Source organism: Harmonia axyridis, chromosome X (genome assembly GCF_914767665.1).
Source record: "Harmonia axyridis chromosome X, icHarAxyr1.1, whole genome shotgun sequence".
Taxonomy (NCBI): domain Eukaryota; kingdom Metazoa; phylum Arthropoda; class Insecta; order Coleoptera; family Coccinellidae; genus Harmonia; species Harmonia axyridis.
The window spans coordinates 15,427,649-15,450,085 of NC_059508.1; the positions used below are offsets into that span (position 1 = coordinate 15,427,649).

Genomic DNA, 22,437 nt, shown 5'->3' on the forward strand with positions numbered 1-22,437 from the left:
CACTCCATCTGACCCTATCAGATATCTGTGGTTTGCGTTACTAAACGTCTACTTGACGTTTACAGTATTTTGTTGTTATGTGCCAAGTGAGGATCGTACAAACTTTGTTGGCTTTTTGTGTTTCAAATGAATTATTTTGAAGGTATACATAAGTGTAAATATGTGATAAGTATTTAGTGTTATTATGACAGTGCACAATGTGTTAGGTGTTTGAGTGGTTTGTCCATTTCTATTCAGGTATCCTAGAAAATATTTCTATTCTCAGTAGGAATTTGTGAATTCTCCCGATCACTAAATGAAAATAATCGTACGAATTGGGAATGTTAACCTCATGTACTTTATTTCGCAATGGTTGGATATTAGATTTTGCTTGGAAGTATTTCTCCAAAAAAGGAAAAATACAGAGGAAAACTTGTTGTTCATCAAGGTCATTCAGAATTAACCTAGTTCCCATCCAGTTTCACAATAATCGAAGAGTAATTAGGAATTTTATCAAACCTCAATTATACAAAACTCTCCCAAGAACTTCAAGTCAACGTGAACGTTTTTACACTTTCATATTGTACTTCAGGTTATATAAGTTAGGTAACAGTATCATATTGGGGTCCAACAGGAACATTGATTTATATTAAATTTTCAGTATTTTGTGTATGTGCAGAAAATGTGGGAAATGCAGTATAAGCTTTCTTTGTATGTATGCGTTTTTTTTTCAAGGAGTAAATTTTTTGAGCTGAATTGGAATAATTAAATTTGCAGTTTACAATAATCGAATTTTGGTCAATTATTTATTTATCTATTACGATGTAAAAGTGCATTTTTTAAATGCTAATTTGTTTCTCTTACAACTACTTAAAGTGTACTGTTCATTGCCACCGTATTTTGTAAGATGATTAGAATTTTGAGTAATTTGGTATTAACTCAACTGATTGTATCAAAAAATTTAAAATCGCTAAATTGAATGATATTTGCCATCAGTGTTTAGTCTATCATTTTCCAACAAAGGTATCTTGCAATTTCAAACATAGTTTTTTCATTTGTAAATTAGCCTTATCATCGCATGTTTCAACACATACACCTTCCATTGACTAATTGGCTAAATATGAAGCGCTAGTTGACTTTAAGGTTAACGGAAATACATTTTCCAACTATGTTATTCAATACACTGTATCCTATTCACACAGATTGAACAATAAAAGTAAAAATCAATGTTCTGTCCACCGCTGAAGCCTCAAAAATACCTTCAGCTAGAACAAGGTTGAAGAACAGATGTTTTTTAAACTCTTTAAAGTCAAAGGGGGTGTTGTTTTTGTTCATATTTTCGGTCTTCTTGAGGCATTCCTTCGGTAAATAATAGCCGTCTAATTCTGGAAGCAGAAATTCGAATATTATATCCTATGATTGGATGAAAAATGACGACTATGAAAGATATGAAAAAGTGAATGTTTGTATAGGATGAGATAGTCATTCAAATCATGGTGCAGAATCTTTAGCGTTTACAAATTATCGATTATGCCGATGTTTCATTAAAATTCCCTCCCAAAGTTTTCGCTTTAGAATAAGAAACGTATGCAAGAAATGTAAGTTTTATGCATTTCGAATACAAATTTTTCAGAACAGGTAAGATCTTGGGTTTGAACACGAATTAATCAAGTGAAAGCAAATTCCTAGTCGTGTAGTGTAAATGCCAAACCAAACATTTGTTACAGATTAGTAATTTATACAGACGTTTATATGCCATATCGATGATACATTGCATTGTTTCTTTTTCGAATGATGTTCCAATTTCTACAAACGACAAGAATCAAAACATTGCAATTTTGCACAAATGATTATCATCGGTATTATCTGTTACATTTATTTTTTATATTTATCTATTATTATTGGCGAAAAATATATTTCGAGAGATCTAGCAACTGTGAAGTTTCTGGGCTTCTGTAATCTATCACTTAACGCCTGTTTGATAAGATACCTACCTGCAAGTCTTGAAGGTTTTGTCTTTAGGGATCTTGACAAAAATTTGAAGTTCTTTTATCTTATCGATTTGTTCTTTATTGTCGATATTTCAAAAAAATTGATGAATTCGTATACATTTCGAAGATTTCCCCATTTGAGAATTCTTTTTAAATGAATCTTCCCTTCCATTGATTGAAAGGATCTATATCAATGGAATTCGTCTGACCTGATGGTAACGAATTGACAGCTCGAACTCCGCGTGAGGATAGAAGTCAGTTGGACCAAATAACGAAAAAATAATTCCGACAATTCATTTAAGCGATATTTTCAAATGAAATATTCTCGTTACTTTCTTAAAAGGATGTGTTTCAATGGAATGCAAGGTATCAATACTTGAAAACAATTCCCTTGTTGAACGTTTCGAATCGATGAGCAACCAGCGTTTCATTCTCACAAGAATAGTTCTCGTGTGATAAATTTCAATGTAAAATTACATGAAAACAGATCTCTCAGTATCTATTTAGGATTGGACTATGAGAACCTTGCATAATTATGATATACTTATTATGATATTGATACACTCCTGACTGTAACAAATGGCATCGTGTTGAGGATTAATTTCTGCAGGCAAAATTCTTCTCAGACCATCCTGAACAACTTTGGTTTTGTGTAACTAAAATTCCAATAGAACATTCAATGTCTCAACACGAGTACCCAAATTTCATAAAAGAAATCTTGTTATTCTGGTTATGTTTCGTTTGCGCATGAGCAAATACTACCCGACCCAACCATTTATACAAATTTTCATTATCATCGGATGAGTAAAATTCGAGATAAAGAACTAAAAAGAATTTCAAATTTGCGCATGCTCCACGCTCACCATTGATCTGGAAGAGCTGAATTTTATATGGGACCATCTATGGCCCAAACTAAATGTCCATACCAAATTTCATTAAAATCTGATAAGAATTGTAGAAGTTGAGGCTGTTACAAGGATGTGTGGACACACAGACATACACGATACCAAAAGTGTTAAGTTGGGTGTGAAAGGCAATTTGTATTTTTTTTTTCTCAATATTTCAAGTTATACGAGTTCATTCGCGATGAAGTCTGATATGGGTTAGAATATTCTATAGAAATTTTAGCTCTTCTTTGAAATAATAGTGTTGCAAAAACGAAAATAACTTACTATGAAGGAATACATTGTTTAAAATCGAAGGACTAGGAAGCAAAGTGTAGTAGAGTAGTTCTTATTCGAGCTGTGAAGTATTAAATAAATAATTTATTGGAATTTCAAACGATTAAAATGTAAATTTCAACATTGAAAAATTTTTTCACAGAAGTTGGGGATTTTATTTTTGAAAATTCATGACGAAACATCGGGTTCAAGAGCCAGCGAATAATAAATGCATATTGCGTATTAGAACTGACCTATGTACAGAGAAATATGAGAAGAGAATGTTGTTAGATGTGCCAGATAGCGTTGTGTGTAAAATTTACATTTATTTTAGGTTGTAGGTATTCAGTTTGTTTGGTGGCATTTTAGTCATCTCCTTGTTTTTCGAATTGATATAATTCAGGAACAACAAGCTTCTGTTTTTAGTAACGGAACCTTGGTGAGTGAAAAAAGCAAAGTATCTAGAATATACATGCATCTAACTGTTAGGTCTAATTATCCTGAGTGCCAAGAATAGAATGTAGTCAGCTCTTATAAATTGAAGCTTATGCTCGGCATTCTGAAGCCAGTGCATATAAGAATGTTGTACCTATAAAATTCATTTTACATTCCTAGAAGAAATTTCGCAATGCGATTCTCACAAGAATCTCGTCTTAATTTAGGAACGAACCTTGTCCCAAGAATTATTCGGAACGCCCACGCTATGATGCCGATGACCAAATCGGCCGATGAGTCAGTTTTGATAAAAAAAAAACAGTGTCTTGTTGGTTTTTCTGCATCACTTGAAAGATGAGAACATCCAACACTCACGTTTTATTTTTGATTAACAGGCCAATTGAAAAGTCCCAGGTCTAGCGTAGTAGAACATATTTTTTTGACAAAATTCGATTTTATTATTCAACATAGTTTCCTTCGAGGGCGATACAGAGATTATAGCGATCTACCAAATCTTCTATACCATTTTGTGGTACGATTTGTCTTTCGCTTCGAAATAGGCCTCAGTTTCGGGGATTACTTCTTCATTGGCGCTAAATTTCTTTCCAGCGACCATTCTTTTGAGGTCTGAGAACAGGAAAAAGTCTCTGGGGGCCAGATCTGGCGAATACGGTGGATGAAGAAGCAATTCGAAGCCCAATTCATGTAATTTTGCCATTGTTTTTATTGATTTGTGACAAGTCTTTTTTCAAATAACAAAAGTAGCTACACTCACAACGCAATATATCACAAACTAATGGTCGGACTGCTGTCAAATTTTGACACGTTTCGTTTGAAGGTTGGTACTAACTAAAAATCATATGGATTCAATACTATCACCTGCATCTGTGCATCAGACCGGGGACTTTTCAATTGGCCTAACATAGTATTATTATTAACTTAATTAAGATTTTTATCTTTTTGAACGAATATAGCGGTTTGAATTTTCAGTGTTTTCCCATAAATGCCAGTGGCCAGTCCTCTCGGTTTTCAATTAAAGCAAATTGGTGAATCCGTTCTAGTCCATTTCTCAGTTAAATTGAGAGAAATACAACATAAAATTATGGCTGATTCGATGAACACTGTGACTGTGTCAATTTGTTAGGGTCAAATCGACAGGACCGCAGAATGAATCATTAATAATCTACAGGGAACAGTCGAATAAGTACCTAATAATCTGTGAATTTGCAGTGTCTCCGATCTAACTGTTAACTTACAGTTTTAACAGACGACCAGGTCAAATGGAATTGTTTATTATGTGTTATTCGACTTGACAGGCCATGTTCTATTCGAGTATTGTAATCAATTTTTTTTTTAACGTTTGCGTGCAGTTCAAGCTTCATTCCGGTTGGTAAATTTCGAGACATGATTATTTGCAAACATTCCCTGTTGACATGCACATAATCACACTAATTAAAAATGTTCACGTAGGAAAGTAGAATTTTTTCTTGGAATTATTATTTTCAATGACGAACGTTGCTGCAAACTACAATCTAGCACCACACTGTAAATTTCACACAAAATGTTTTGGAAGAAAGGATGCCACCTACGAAAAAAACAAAAAAGTTCACAAAATGATTTTGAATGACCGTAATGTGGAGTTGATCGAGTTAGCAGACATTGTGAAGATAATATCTGAACGTGTAAATCATATCTTGGCGAATACTTGTACATGAGAAAGCTGTGTGCAAAATGAGTGCCGCGCGAGCTCACAATCGATCAAAAGCAACAACGTGTTAATGATTCTGAGCAGTGTTTGAACCTTTTTAAGTGCTATAAACCTGAATTTTTGCGTCGATATGTGACAATGGATGAAACATGGCTGCATCATTTCACTCCGGAGTCCAATCGACAGTCAGCTGGCAAGGTTATGGCATCAGTATTCTGGGATGCGCAAGGTATAATATTCATTGAAGTAATCGCCGAAACTGAGGCCTATTTTGAAGCGAAATACAAATCGTACTACAAAAATGGTATCGAAAAGTTGGAAGATCGCTATAATCGCTGTATCGCTCTTGAAGGCAACTATGTTGAATAATAAAATCGAATGAACCAAAAAAACGGGTACTTTTCAATTGGCCTGTTATTATTATCGGGTTCTCAAGTTTCTTGAAAAAGTTTTCATTGTTTTGCTTTTAGCCTTAAAAATTCATTGAGGTCAGTCTTTAATCAATTGAAAAAATTATTTCTGAAAGCTTTGCAAAATATTATCTCGCAATTCCAAATCGAGTTATTGGAAGCGTAGTTTCCATTGAAATTCTTTGTATAATTATCAATACCGACGTTATAAATTTCTTAGAGCAATCGGAAACAACTAATTAAGTTTTTGTGGCAAAAACATATTTCTTGATTATTTGTTATTTTTAAGAGCTTGTTGGTTATCTGAATAATAAATTATAATTGCTACTATCAATGAAGTTTGTTTAGAGTTCGATCGGAAGTTCTAGACAAACTGATTAATATGATTAAACCACTTTTAAATCCTTACAAGTAAACCGTTACTAACAAACGTTACATTTTCCGTATAAGGCTTCAATAACCAGAAAAGTTCTCATCACTTCCCTTTAAAATAACTCATTGACAATATTTATTATCGATGGAATAAAATGAAAAGAGTGAGACATTATGCAGTTTATAAAATTAAAAAAAGGTACATTTGTAGTACACGTAAATCACTAATATAATTCTATGCATGTTTTTCACCGACTAACTTGTCATTTTCAGGATAAAATGCAATTCCAAACGTGTTGAGAATTAATTTATATTCAGTGGAGATGCTACAATGAATTTCAATACGATTCCTAAGTGAAATTACAGGAAATTCATAAATTTCGACAAGAATAAATTTGTCTTTGTAGATTTTGATTGCATATCGCAATTTACTATAGGAATTTAGAAAGGAAGATTAAGTTAATGGTTGGTTCACACTAATAGGAAATTTTCGTTTTGTTGAACGGTGGGAAAAGAATATATTGCTCTAGATTCTCGACAAATTTTTTTTATGTCCTACCGTTTAATTTGAAGAATACAATGGTATTAATTTGTTGATCGTCGATGAAATTGTGAAAGTATCGTAAAAGTAATGAACCGAATAAAAACAAGAATCATTACATTCCCATTTTGCTTTTACTTTTGACTGATTCTGTTCGAAGGTGAACTATAAAAAAAAGTGATTACTAGAATATGAATATTCTCTCTCCGCGTTTCTGAGATAACACTTCCAAGCCTGTTGCAAGAAACTGCATACACAAATATTTGCAATGTATATGTATGTAGCACTCTATCTCACTTATTGGAATTCAAACTTACCGGTTTTTGTTGACATTATTAGCATAAGGCCGAGTATTGTTACGAGGTGACACTCTGGTTTGAAGCATTCATTAACGATTTCCTCGGAATTTCATAATTTTCACTCCTGAAATTTGTCACCAGTCCTGTCATACCACTTTTTTTTTCGTTAGTACCAAGCTTCAAAAGATGCCAGCCAAAATTTCGGAACTTGGAATTCAGTCTCCATTGAATGTTGAAGTAACGCTAAATTTGTTGTTGTTTGAAAAATTTGGTAAAAACGAGTTTCGTGTATTGATAAAACAGGTTTTTTTTAATGAGATTTAAAGGATTATTTCCGTTATCTAATGCAAATGGATACTCGAAACAGGTAACATAAATGTTAATTCGAGTTTTGAAAAATAAAAAAAGCCACATCAGGGCAATACGGTGGTTGTTTGATAAGATTTGTTGATTCGCAAAAAAAATCATTCGTAATATGCTACCATTGAGTTTTCTCCTGCAAATTGTGTTACATTTTCAACGCTTCGTCAAACAAGATTCCATTTGCAATTCAAATAAAGACAGATTGTTTGTTGTTTTTCATTCATTATGAAAATTTAATGGCTAAAATGGGAAATGGTAAACAAATAAATGATAGAAGTCTGTGAAACTTATTGTAAGTACACATTTCACCAATCGCTTCGAGCTGGATTTTCAATTTTCAACATTTCCTGAAATTCATTAGATTGGGAAAACCAGTGTTGACAATAGTTTCTTAAATGGCAATTTGCTTAATCTCTCTTGGTGATAAATAAAAAAAAACTAATTGCTCATAGGTACGTAGTATCTCAGATTGTCTCGCTATCTGCTAAAGACCTTCAATACAAATTTGTTTAATCTCAATACATATATAGATAATCCTTATATCGACATCGTAATTGATAGATTTCGTGTGATTTTGCACGATTGGCATATTATTGTGGTATTCCTGGAATCCTCGTTGAATTATCATCGTGAGTTTGAATGTTTTCCCTGTCATACAGACTGTTTCACCATAAACTGAACAAACACAAGGTCACACAGGTATTTTCTAGTGCTAAATTCGAATATGGTGTCGAATTCTAAAAAAAATTCAAATGTTTATATGTAAGGTAGTAAAACTAAGTTGAAAAATATAGGGTGTCCTATTTAACAAACACCAGCTTTCCTCTATATCTTTGAAACGGTAATTGATTTCCATGACCTGTTATGAGTATCATATAAAACATAAAAGTTACTGAAAAAAACATTTTAGAAGTTTTCGATCTTGAACAGAAGCTAAAATATAGCGAAATATTTGAAAATGGTCATTTTTTAGAAACGCCCTCTTACTCGAGTACGAATTAAGATATCTGTGATCTGTTTTCTGGTACCTTATTATTTAGAAAAAAGAGATAGAGGGTTCTTGAAAAAAAATTTTCTGAGTCTTTCAGTTCTCGGGATGCTTTCAGTGAGCATCAAATTTGGGACACCCTGTAAAGGAACATATGTCATAAAAATTCTCCTGATGTCATCTAATCGTCTATAAATGTTTGTCCAGTTTATAATGAAATGCCCTGTTCAGTTTATTCTCATTTCTACTTTTCCACGTCAAAATTGTTTATAATATTTGCTTTTCAACTATTTAGTATGGGAAACATTGTACATATTCCAATTCCAAAGGTGTCAAAACTGTGTTGCATTATTTATGTTGACACGTGCTTGTTTAGTTTTCAACTTTCGTTATTATATTTATTCAGGAAACCTTTCTACGATTTATGCCCCATAAAATTTTGAAAGTTCTGTTCACAATTATATTTTAGCTGTGGCTGTATAAATTTGTAATTATTTAACACGTTTAATGCCGTAATTACGATATTACCTCATAATTTACGTATTCTTCGTTTTCACTTTCTAAATAGTAGACTGTCTGTGAATGTAGATCATTATTCGGTTCATACCGAGTGTCCAGGTGCAATAACCATACACATTCACTCTTATTGTTGTTAACACTTGAATGGTAGGAACAATTTGTTGTGAACAACCTCAATAAAAAAAATTGACTTGGGATCAGAAGCTTTTGAGCGGTAAATATTATTATTGATTAGGTGTATACCCTGCAGTTAGATGCAGAACACCAATTTAAATATTCATGTTAAATATAGTTAGTAGGTGCAAAAAATTATATTATATTAATTAAAAACATAAAGAAAATATATTATTTCAAACTTTTTTTAATCAACCTTGTCACCTCAATATTACTTCAGAACTTCTTACAAATTACGTGAATGCTGTGAACAAGAAATCTGACACTAGAGCGCCCTGCTAATAAAAATTAGAAGTACAATAAAAAAAACGCATATTTTCAACTTTAAGAATGAAGGAGCTGCCATCCTATTTTGACAATTTTGGATCCAACGTTTTCTGTTGCTACTACCACAAATACTACTTGATCCAGAAAGTGTTGATTCCTGCGGAAATTCTTCTTCATACAATTTTTTGTAGCTCTTCATCAAATGTTGTTAAATAACTAGTTCCACTATTGGTATTTTATACTGTTGTTCTTTATTTTTACATAATTTGCACTTTGCAATTTCATTGTTTTTGGAATCGGCTACCGCAACATCAGAAAGATCTGTATTTCTTTTACTTGTTGATTTGCCTTGTCTACAGATTTTTTTCTCTCAAACCAAAAGATACAGAAATCAAGTCAAGTCAAACTTTTTTCACATAAAAAGTTTAATTTTCAAGTCAAGTGAAGTTTGTGAGTAAAATCAAACTAGTCTGACTTGAATGCATCTCTTGTTAACGAGCCGCCACTGCGTGCTAAGGAGGCTAATTTTCCTGGAAGACTCCTTCAAAAAAGGGGAACGGACATTCTCAATAAGTTCCTCTTCAAGGATGATTACTAGAGAGGGTGGTTGGCATAGATTTATTGACAGATGTGGAGTAGGTAACAACATCCCAGGTAGAGGCAAAACCCTCAAGTCTCTTCTGTTATAAAAATAATCTTTGGGATGTTGGCTTCTCGAAGTTGAAAATACCTAACACTAGTGCTCTAACAGTTGAACGTCGTTGCAAGTAACTGCCAATTCATGAATGGAATTGTTGTGTAAGTTCGAAACAATACGTTTCAGTGAAATTAATGAAATATTTCCCAAGCCATTGTTGAAATTTGTGAAATCGCAGTAGCCGTTACCAGTGTTTTAAAACATAATTTTCAACATCCTTATCTTGTCTAGTCCACCTATTCGATGAATGTGCAAATTTTTGTTATTAGTAGTGCCTTGCAGGTATTCTAGTGTTTATTTATCATGGACTGTCTTACAATAAACGTACATATTTAAAGATAAACATTTGTTGAAGTTTCAAGTGATAGAATGCGATATGGACACTTGAAATCTTCTCTTTAATTAGGTTTTTCCTATCTTCTTTTCTTTTATGTGTTTGATCATTATTTGTTTACAACTATAATCCTTGTTATATTACTCCAACTGTAATGGATCTTTTAAGTAATCGATTCCTCAATTTTGTATTTATTTTTTACTCGTTAGTTATCGATAATCAAAACGAAAACTAGTATGAAATTCTAATTCTAATAACGGCATTCTCTTTCAACAAACTGGATATCGAACTGAACATTCTCAAACGTTAGAACGAAACTAGAAATGTGCCAATATTTTAACATCGTTAAAAAAGTGATTTTATAAAACAATTAAGTCTCTCAATAGATTAGAGCCAGTAGATAAACAAAAATAGTATTGTGTAAGCTTGCAACAGAGCAACATATCTAGTAGCCTTAAAAATTTGAGAGTTGAGTAATTTTGAAACTGAACCGTAAGTTAAAATTTATATTTTTCAATAAGAGATTGAGCACATATCCTTTTCACTTCTTTGGTGTAGTTTATGCTTGTTATTAAGCTGCCCAAGTTCTTCAAATTTAGGTATTACCTTTGTAGTTAACTTTTGGTAACATTAGTTCGTAAGAGTGTTTGTTTACATATCTGATTTTTCATTATAATCGCTTAGTTAAATTGGGAGTTCTAATGTTGTCCCACTTGTCAGGTAAACATTAAATAATTTCTTCAGAAAAATGTTGCCCCGAGAAGTGAAAATAACGTCTTTTTAAATTCTCTCAAGAATGCTACCTACAACTCAATTCGTTTTGGGGAATTTTTGAATTTGTCGTTGTATGCATGAGTCATTGTTTTGCCGCGCTGATCTCTCTCTCAATTTATTGCAATTTTATATTTAGCCATTGCGATTTCTGTATTGGTATGCGCCAATTATGAGTTAGAACACAAAGTTGCATCGGTGTAATTTTCAGTCCTGGAATTCAGGTGTAACAGTGTCGAAATAGTATCGGGTGTTTTCTCAAATTAATTTTGTATTCAAAGTTTCCTCCTTAATTAACATATCGGAATGGACAAACTCATCAAGTACACTTTATTTCGATTAAATACGATTGTGAATATAATTAATGGGTGATTTTATTTTCAGTGTTGATTTCTTTGTTGAATTCGAGGAATGAATGATGGTTCTTGCTTTAGCCTATGGATGAACACGGCATGGAAAATGAACATTCGGAATGTAGAGTAAGTAAAAAACCACATATGTTCACGCAGTTTGTTTTGGAATCGGTCAGACAACAACATGTTAAAAATTTAGAATCAAAAATGGTAGTTTGAAATTTCTTAAATATTTTAATTTTTATCTACGTTTTTCTAAATTGAATGCATTTCTTTTTCTGTTGCACTGCATTAAAGGTTCATGTTTGATTTCTGTCAGGGTAATTCGGTTTGTAATCATGAAAAAACAGTGTTGTCTTGTGTGTACGACCTTCTGAGATCTCTATATTGTTTTCATTTTAGAGTTATCGACCGTAATTTTAAACTGACTGTTTATCCCAATAATTTTCGTTGTTTTCATTTTATCAATACCAATATGTCATGTTTCAGCTTTCTTCTAACACAGAATATCTGCCAACAAAATGCAGGGTTACCAAACCACCACCACCAAAGCCAGCTGCGAATCCTCTACAGTTCATAAAGGTAGCACCACCTCCTCTCTTTCAGAAAGCAAAAGAGCAGATACAGAAGGTGGAGAAGATCAAAAAAGAAAGGAGAGAGGTGCAAGACGAAACTGAAGATTGGCAAGCTGTGAGTTTAATTGTAATTCGTTTTCACCACATCAATTCAAACATTGTGGATTTATCGTTTAAGACACTGTTTTCATTTTAACAAGGTGTCTATTACGTACAGTTTGATGTCTACTTTTAACATGAAACAGTTTTCTATTTCGCAGAACTTGGATAACTGGAAGAGCAGCCGAAGGAAATTACAAGAACATATTATTGAAAGAGTGGTGGAAGTGAAGAAGTTTGAACATCAAGACAGCGGCAGATCAAGGCGCAGAAGCAAAACATTCAATGAAATCTTAGAAGAAAGGTAATCATAAATAATTCAATTTTATTTGACTTTTACATTTGACTTCTCTTTCTGATGAGGTTGAATTAAATCAATATATTTTTTACAGAGGGAAGTCCAAATATTCAATACCGATATACTTGGACGAAGCTAACGACTGGAATGATTTTGGCATATCCGACTCAAGGAGTGATAAAAGTCAGGACTCAAGATCAAGTGAAAGGAATACATCGGTATTTGAATTGGTTGATTTAATTTTCCACTTTATATTGATAGTGAATTTTTTCAGACTGTTGATCAGTATTCAAGTGATGATTCATCTTCAAGGAAAGATTCTTCGTCTGCAGCTGAATATGTTTCGAATGCCTCTAAATCAGATAGTGGATACAACAACAATAACTACCAATCTATATCACAAACGCAGCTAGATTCTAAAGAGAGATATGATAATAACACATCAAAAATTGGGCAGTATACTTACGAGGGGGCAATAGAAGGTTATAGGTCTAGAATAAAATCTAGAATAGACGACTCAATTCTAAATAAAATATCCGAAATGCCAAAGCGCAATTCAGAAATCATTTCTGTTGTCCCTAAAGGGGAAATTGTAAAAAGGAAGGAGTTGTTCGATAGACAACACACAGATGAGGAAAATATACCCAAGACGACAGCTCGCGTTTTGCAGGAGTTTGAAAACTCAGTTAGTATTAAACAAAGATTGAAAAGTTTGGAGAAATGCAGTGATCAAACAGTTAAATATGTAGATAATATTAATATAAAGCCCAAAGTGAAGCAGATCTCCCAACTTTTCGACAAACCGTGTACAGAAAATATAAGGAACGATTACAACAATGAAGTCACGATGAACAACAATGATCACTACATGCAACGTCGTGAAAAAGTCAATATAAACATTGTTCCCTGGAGAGATAGGGTGAGTTCATCTGAGAACTCAGATATTTATATGTATCCAGATAAAAGTGATTTGAAAGAAGTTGAGAGTCAAAGCGATGACAAGTCTTCCGATACATTTTACAGTGGATTGGAGGATACGAACTATCCACCTTCTGTTTCTTCAACGGATTATATGGCACTTTCATCGGATAGAGAGGATAGTGGCATTCACACAGCAGACGTATCTTGCTCTGTCAGCCAAGCCGACGATACTGCTGAAGAAGTCGAATCCAATACCAATTCGCATGAAACTGTTAACGATGATTTTCAACCTGGAAAAAAATATTACAAAGACATGGAAGATAACAATAATCTTTATGAAGATCATGTACTTAAACTAACTGAGGAGAATGTGAACAATCAATCAAACATTGATTTACTTGATGGTACTAACTCTCAGTATGAACCAAGTACAATTTCGAGCATTTCGAAAGACAGTATGTTTGATTCTCCAGATCCTCAATCACAAAGAATTGAGGAAAATGCTTTGGAAGAGGTAGACTCGATAATATTAAGTTCAACTGGAGCGGAAGAGTTTTCGGAGAAAGAGGTAGAAATCAAGAATGAAGAATCGCATCAACTTGAGCATTTACCTGATGTTAAGGAAGAAAATACCAAAACTATTGATATAAGGTGTACTGAGAATCAACTTCTTGACAATATTGACTACTTAAATATGGTAGACCCTTTGTCACCTATAACTAACGAGGAATATGTTTTTGATCCAAATTTTCCTCTTTTACCAACGAAAATGGTTGAACCCCCTAAAGAGAAACCACCTCCGCCTCCAGTACTTGACGATGAGAAACCTCAAGATTTGAACATTAAAAGAATGAACTCTACAAAGAGAATTAAAAAAGAGATCACCCTGAAGCGATCAAGTTTTTTAGGTTTGAATGATCCTAGCGATACTGAAAGAGACCTTTTGGAAGGGATTTCTATTGCAGTATCTGAAGAAGAACAATCGAAAGTTGAAGAGATATTAGCAAAACAGTTGTATGAGAGAAAAATAAGTGATTATGGTAGTGCTGAGAGTCAGGACTCTGGATTAGACATTGACAATAGTGTAATCAGTAAGACATCAACTGACGCTTCGGACAATTCTGTTGAACTATTGGTAGGTACTATTGCTTCATTGTAGTTTTTCGCCAGTTTTTTTGTAAATGATTTGGGGTCACAAATTAATATTATATTAAAAAAATCTTCGGTTAAATTTTGGGAAAACTAGAACAAAACAATCAGAAAACACGAGCTCAAAAATTATTTAATTTGAATTTAACTAATCATATTATTTGATGAATGAATAATTAATCGTTTGTGATTCAGAGTTCTTTTGTGAACAATTTTTTTTTTTTTTTGAAGGATATACCAAAATCGCAAGTTTCTGCTATTGAAGAAGATGAAATAACAAAACAAGAACGTGAAATAATCGAGATGGTGGAAAAAGCTGAGAATTTTCGAGATTTCGACAAGAAATCTGAAGAAAGGGCACCGGAAAAAGTACAAAAACCACCAATTCCATCAGTCCGTACTATACCTTCAACCACGTATGTACCAAAGGCGGCTGATGCCTCTTATTATGATAAGGTGAGTCATTTGTTTCATTCGAAAGTAAAACCAATGAATCTAAAAAACACATCTGAATTTTTTACAGGATGAAAATTCAAACAAGAGGAATTGCATATAACAATGAATTAGTTGTTTCAAGAATTGTTCTTTAATTAATGTAAATCAAATAGGCCTCTAATAAAAACGTTGTTCAAAGAAAGAGTGTTTTTTAGATATTTCATATGTGCATGTGGTTTTTTTTTTTTTTTTGTGGGCTTTTTTTGTTGTTTGTGCATGCTGAGTGAAAATGTTTTTCAGAAACCTGATTACTTGGATGATCAGGATTCAGAAGTGCTAAAGGTAGAGCAGGAACTACAGCAATTGGAACAGGAGGAATTGAAGAGAAAACGTGATAATTTACTGTTCCGACAGGCTTGCTCTAGGGTTTTCGCTAAAAATAAACGTTACTCTCTGGAAAACATTTTCGACAACACAACTACAGCACTTGAATGCAGAAAATCGATGCCGGAACTCCAATGCTTAAAAATCGAAAAAGAACCACCAATTAAAACAAACAATACATTCAGATCGATCCATGATGTCGATCTGAAATTCAGGAAGTCTGTGCCAAATATACCTGGATATCTCTACACAAATTACACCCATCCTGCAATAAGTGACTTTCAAACTGTTGAAACTTACGAAAACATTTCCCAACCCAAGTTCCAACATGATATCCATCGTTCAGCCTTTGAAGTACCTGTGAGAAAACCCATTCTACCATATGATCCTGCAGGTGTTCCCAAATATCACAACACCAATAAATTTCCTCAAACTGGTCAACCATCTTCTTTTCACTATAAACCAACAAGTTTTATACCGACTAATGGAGAGCCACCACCACTTAAAGCTCGATATCGAAACACTAATAGCAATGCTTGGCGCAAAGCTCGTCCTAATATTGAGACTAGAAGTTATGATCAGCATTGGCTGTATCAGGTTAGTTGTGAAGCTCCCAAACACACTGGTGATAGATTAACATTGTGGTGGTTTTATGAAGAACTGTTTTGCATGGTTTCACTTTTCAACCATCTGACCTGAATTTAAGCTTCTTTCTTTGGGATACTAACATTAATGTGCTAATATAATTAAAGAAACATTATCCAACATACACATAACAGTTCAATTGAAAAGTTCCTGGTTTGCATTAGTAAAACCCATTTTTTTGACGGAGTGAAATGATGGAGCCATAATTCATCCATTGTCACATATCGACGCAAAAATTCAGGTTTATTGCACTTAAACAGCTTCAAACACTGCTCAGAATCATTAACACGTAGTTGCTTTTGATCGATAGTGAGCACGCGCGACACCCATTTTGTACACAGCTTTTTTATGTACAAATATTCGTGAATGATATGATTTACACGTTCAAATGATATCTTCACAATGTCTGCTATCTCGATCAACTTCTCTTTAAGGTCATTCAAAATTATTTTGTGACCTTTTTTGATTTTTTCGTCGGTGACAGCCTCTTTTGGGCGTCCACTGCGTTCGCCGCCTTCGGTGCTCATTTCACCACGTTTAAACTTAACATACAAATCAATGATGGTAAATTTTCCTGGTGCAGACCCCGGAAATTCTTCATCAAGTCAAGATTTTGCTTCAACTGTATTTTTTTCCTTCAAAAAGGAATATTTTATCAGCATTTGAAATTCTTTGTTTTCCATCTTTTTCCAAATAACAAAAGTAGCTACACTCACAACGCAATATCTCACAAACTTATGGTCGGACTGCTGTCAAATTTTGACACGTATCGTTTGAAGGTTGGTACTAACTAAAAATCATATGGATTTAATACTAGCACCGCCATCTATGCATCAGACCGGGGACTTTTCAATTGGCCTAATACAATACATACTTTTAATGATTATATTGTCTATTCTATTATATATTCTTTTCTATCATAAAACAATACAATCAACTTTAGACAAATTAAGCGAGTGGAAGATCACAAAAGATCTTCAGAAAATTTCTAACAGATAGGTGCATGAGTTTTTCTATCTTTTCTTCTGATGGTGACTTTTCTTGCAACTAGATTTACCATTTTTTTCTTCCTAAGGAAATTCTATTAACTTTTTAGGAGGCTGAATTGAGGAGACTACAAGATCAAAAAAATTTCAACAGCTGGCAGTATAAACAAATATCTGAACCCTCAGTACCGAATATCTCAAATAGAGGTCCAATTCTCCCATCTAATGCAAGCTCCAAAAGCTCCATAAGAAAGTAAGTATTTTAATATCTACTAAAAACTGTGAACTCATTTGATATGTTTGATTTTTTTTCATTTACAGGTTAACCAGTGTAAATAATGATATTCAACCATATGCGGAACACCAAAATATGGGACCTCCGTTACCAGTAAATCAGCCTAGGCCTGTTGCTGTGGAGGAAGGTCCTAACAGGATTTTAAGTGTTAGTGGAAAAAAGAAATGTTCTTTTTGTGGCAATGAGTTAGGTAATTAACATCAACAAAAATCCCAATTTACAATTGCTAATGAATATTTATTTTATTTAGGTAGGGGAGCAGCTATGATAATAGAAACTTTGTGCCTTTTCTATCATATGGAATGTTTCAAATGCTGTGTATGCCATGTTCAACTAGGAAATGGTCTAAACGGCACAGATGTTAGAGTAAGGAACCAGAAGCTCCATTGCCATAACTGCTACTCTAGCGACGATGGTGTTAAGTTCAGTTGTGTCTAACCTATTATCGTTTATTTTTACTAAAATATCTGTTGTACATCCATCTGTTGGAACAAATATATGTATTATTCGATAAATGTATATAAAATTAGATATTTATTATTGTTATATTCATTGTAATTCTATAGCTAGAATTTGTATCTATATACTTCTGTATTGAAAATAAAAGATAAATAACATTTTTTTTTAAACTTTATTCCCCTAAATGAAAAATCATGATTGATCGCAGATAATAATAATAATAAGAATAAAATCTCCTCGTCCTTGTCAACACTGTTGAAATCCTTCTTCAAACATTTGTCGGAGATCGATGAGGGTTAATCCTGCAAATCGAAAAACAATTATTGAAATTTTATATTTGTTATGGAAAAAATTCAATATTTGAATCATTAATCAACAAATATGAGACTTCAAATAATCTGCATAATTTTCCATATAAAATTCAAAGAACACACGTATCTATTTCACAGATATGAAAAAATGTAAGAATTTTATTACTACCTTCAATTCTCGACAAAACTGATAAAAGTTTCTTCCATTTGATTTTTATCTTATTCAATTACTCCAAAAAAAAACTGCCTGAGATAATTTCAAGAATTCATATAAGAAGATACTTGTTTTTCGACCTCAAATTATAGAGAATAGTTTTCATAGGGCATTAACCATAACTCATGCAAATTTATAATCCTAGGAACATTGATAAAATTTGGACAATTTTGTTTGTGTTTCATTTGATCAGAAAGAACAAATAAAAAGTTATTTATCACCTAAGGTTTAAATGATGCAATACAATGCTCAACATTTGGGTTAGTAGATGAATTAATAAGGGGAATTGTTTCAGCAAAGAAAAGCATAAGGAGAATCGCTAAATTCGGGTTGAGCCTGAATATTTCTAAAAAAATTCTGTCCCTTGTTGAAATATATTCGAATTTGTGGCCATCTAGAAAATAACTTCTCAACTAAAGAAGTATTCAAACAAAAATTGGCAAAGATTTCTTCTGATGAGTATTATGACTTTAATTTGTGTAATACCCACTAGATGGCGGAAAGTAATACTGTGGGAAAATACCATGCATGTATTGATATTATAAAGTGAAAATGATCTCATCCACTTATAGGTAATTCCTGAAAACTATTGAAGCTAGAAGAATAAGATAATATACAAAATCGTTTGCTATGCTACATCACATTACTATCATAATTAAACAAACAGATCAATTCCAATATTTGTGGTGTAATAAACTCTTAAATATCACCCATCTGCGGTATAACTAAAGAGTTATCCAGACTAAATACACGTAGGACTTTGATGAACAATTTTAAGCGAGGCGAATTCACCTACCTTTAGAGATACTGTGGTTCCGATCTGGCGAGAGATGCGCAGCTTACGTCGCCATCTCTCGGATGTGTCACTTCAAACTAATTATATGAAATATTACAAGTCCTACTATACAGATCAAAGTGAGGCAGCCAGTTTTCAGGCTGTATTGTTGTCCAATTATCTGCAAAAATAAGATTTTTTTTATAAGAAAACATAAAACTGCTTGATAACTGTATGGTAGCAAAATGTTGTTACCAATTGGACTGACTTAAGGTAGGGTAGCATACATTCCATGAAATGAACAATATATCCTAAAATTTTAGCCAGGTGTGTATTCACGTTATGATTATAGGCAAATCCCTGAATATCTGTGAGTTATTCCAATCGAATTTGAATATCAAGACCTTCAGTAATAAATTACTGATTACATCAAATTACTTGAATGGAACAAAGTGTGTGGTTCGGAGTATTCCTATTGATGATGACAAAATATCGAAATATGATTATTTTATAATAATGCCGATTGTAGGTTCTATAATGCAACATTATAGGAAGGTCAGTCGCCAACGTACACCCTCAAATACAAAGTTGATGAAATTCTTTTCGACACGATACACCTACGATTTATTATTATTCCAGTGGCGTAAATAGCTTCGTCTACGCAGGGTTATCTCTAATCAAGAATTCAAAACCTGGAACAATGATCCATTCAACTAACAATGCAGTAAATTAAGGGAAAGATGGCAGGCTTATACCTTTTTCGAATAAAAAAATTTTTAAATGTAATTTAAATCGAAGGAATGTGGTATTTCTTCCCACCTTGACGATTCCGCTTGAGAATTGATACAAACATAAATGCATTCTCTATAAGGAAAACAGTAATCTTTTAAATCTTCTTTGGTTATGCAATATTGAGGAATTTAACATCCACTAATGCACTGGTGCGTAAATTGGGGTAATCGTATATTTCATTAATGGATTTAATATGGTAACTTTCATTTTTTTGCAGTCTGATAAATGAACTGGAATGAGGGGAAGTAAACGCAACAAATTTTACATAAAGGTTTGTTATTTACACAAAATATTCCAACTCATCGTAAAAAAACCATTGCTCCTACATTTAATTTTTAGAAGATTTAAGAGTGCTGCTTTGTGATCTTACTAAATAAAAGTCAAGCTTGAATGTTTGATTTTTAGCCCTCAAAACTAATTGATTCATCTGTAGGTGATTATCACATTTCTACATATAAATTTCAAATTAGAAAAATATTGTTCCAACATTTGAAACAATTCCCTAATAAAAACTAATTCCTATAATTCTAGGTACTCATGGGATCTCTTAATTCTAATCTAAATAAGAATCAAGCTATGAAAGTTTACCTAATGAATGGATATTCTGTAATTGACATGATTATACGGGTCAAAATGATTGCTACCATCATAGGCATAAAATTTGATATCACTTTTAACGGTTTAACTTTCTTTCAGTAGGTACTATTCTATTATTTTATGAATGCTCTAGAAATACGCTTTGTAGTTTGTTGGACAAACGGTATGATAGGTCTCAACAATAGGTTTCAAGTATGATGGGAGCTGTTGTATGGTGAAAAAATTGAAATCAACCAGCAAAGTTTGAAGTTCCTTTTCCTGTATAAATACAATTAAAAATTGTCTTACATTACATACCAAAAAGTCTCTGAAAGACCTACTTTACCTGTTATCTAAAAAGGTAACTAAACTCGAATTCAACTTTAAGGAACTGAAAACGTACGAATTTTTATTGCAAATTAAAAATATTGAATTCCACAATCATTAACATGCGTTCACATGATTCAAAAATAAAAGGCATCAATTAAATTTGTCATCAGAGCGAAATATAGAAAGAAGATTGACATAAAAAGGAAATAATATTTTTTTATGCTTTTATTTACAACATACAATTTTCCTGGCAACTACACTCAAGACTTATTTATATACAGGCATGTTCTGGCCCTTTATACGAATCATACGGGATGTTATTGATATATGTTCCCATTGTGTTTTCATCTCCCGTAAACCAACACGGTATACGCAGTGGCGTAGCAATGAAAGAACTATGGGGAACAGTCGAAACCGGAGTTCAGATCCACAATAACTCCCTAATATTTTTTTCAAATATTTGTATTGACCAAGAGAACTTTGACTTCGGGAAAACATCGAAACAAACTGAAAGTCAATGTTTCGATAATTAAATTTAACATTTCATGAATTTTTAATTGAAAATTTTTACTAGTTCATGGATTCCCAACAATCCCAACGAAAAATTATTTAAAATTCATGAAATGTCAAATTTAATTATCGAAACATAGACTTTTAGTTCTTCCTATGTTTTTTCTTAGTAGCAGTCACGTGAGGGCCAGTCAGTGTTGGCAACAGCAGAGAATTTTCCTTTTTTGGGGAATTATGCACTAGGGACTCATTAAGCCAAGTAGCTTGACATTTTAACCAACTACTTGACTTGAAAATCAAGCTCGTAAAAAATTACATACTTGAGCTTGACTTGACTTGATTTTAGATATTTATTGCTTGACTTGATATCAAGCTACTTGATATTACTTGAGCTTGATATGCACGCGTCGCACGGCATATATTTCTGCAATCTTGTGCTCGCTTAGACTAAATAAGGGGATTCCTTGAGCGCCGAGAGACTGAAGCATTCGCCAGTGTGACTTAATTAGTAGTTTTCTCACATTTCTATTGGTAAATTTTGGTAGTTTCAGAAAAATCTTTCCAAACTCGGCCAAAATGGCCAAGGATTTTTTATCAACGCCAGCATCTTCAGCTCCTGTTGAAATATAATTTTCCAGAGCTGCTCTTACAGTTACAAAAACCCGCAATAGGTTGGGCGACAAATCTATAAGATGCCTCATGTGTCTTAGATCCTGGATGGAAAATTATGAAATCAAACAAAGCCTGGAGGTTTCTCAATATTAAGAAACTTAATTTTTTTATTATTTTGTTACGATTTATAGTGATTTAATTTATTTTTCCATTTCAAAAAAGTTGATATTTTCGGTTCCTAAGTTTAATAAATAAAAGTGTTTTTTGCAAGGTTCCTTCTCATCTCATAATTTTCTTATTGATGTTGCACTACACAATAAAACTGCTAAAAATTAAGTAGCTAGATATGATTCAAGTACTTGATAAACAAATACTTGACTTGAGGATGAAAAACTACTACTTGATTTGAGCTCTACTTGAAATCAAGTCAAGCCGTGAATACCTATTTGGCACCCAAAAAGAAAAGGCATTTTTTTTCAAAGAAATCACTGAATTGACGGAATTTCCGAGATAAAATTCATTTTATTTTGAATATATAAAAATTCTTGTATCGGCACTAATAAGATATGTTTATTTACATTATTTTTCATTTTTTCTTGTCAACCAGGTGATTGAATTATTTTTCTTTGTTTACTCTGCTAAGGCTAAAGAATTATTGTCAATATGTGTTAGGGTTGCAGGGAATTTTTACTGTAAAATACATCAAATAG

The 22,437-nt window shown here is 32.9% G+C and overlaps 1 protein-coding gene and 1 long non-coding RNA gene across 17 annotated transcripts in view; one reads left to right on the plus strand and one right to left on the minus strand.

The window, feature by feature from the left end:
• LOC123686044 (LIM domain only protein 7) lies at positions 1–17,765 on the plus strand. 15 transcript variants are annotated; one of them, XM_045625981.1, is made up of 11 exons: positions 1–142; positions 11,393–11,571; positions 11,851–12,051; positions 12,182–12,339; positions 12,428–12,551; positions 12,608–14,389; positions 14,635–14,859; positions 15,139–15,819; positions 16,964–17,106; positions 17,175–17,338; positions 17,399–17,765. In XM_045625981.1, the coding sequence occupies exons 2-11, from the start codon at positions 11,446–11,448 to the stop codon at positions 17,584–17,586; spliced, it is 3,792 nt and encodes a 1,263-aa protein (XP_045481937.1). In that variant the 5' UTR covers positions 1–142; positions 11,393–11,445; the 3' UTR covers positions 17,587–17,765. The 15 variants fall into 15 exon arrangements, with proteins under 15 accessions (XP_045481937.1, XP_045481940.1, XP_045481941.1 ...); XM_045625984.1 differs by having other exon boundaries at positions 12,197–12,339; XM_045625985.1 differs by having other exon boundaries at positions 11,393–11,487.
• The window catches only part of LOC123686049, a 16,521-nt gene continuing 11,844 nt past the window's right edge, over positions 17,761–22,437 (minus strand). For both annotated transcript variants that reach the window (XR_006748398.1, XR_006748397.1), the window contains 2 exons: positions 18,929–19,088; positions 17,761–17,909 (listed from right to left, as the gene is read on the minus strand). This is a non-coding gene — a long non-coding RNA (uncharacterized LOC123686049). The remainder of the gene's footprint in view (positions 17,910–18,928; positions 19,089–22,437) is intronic.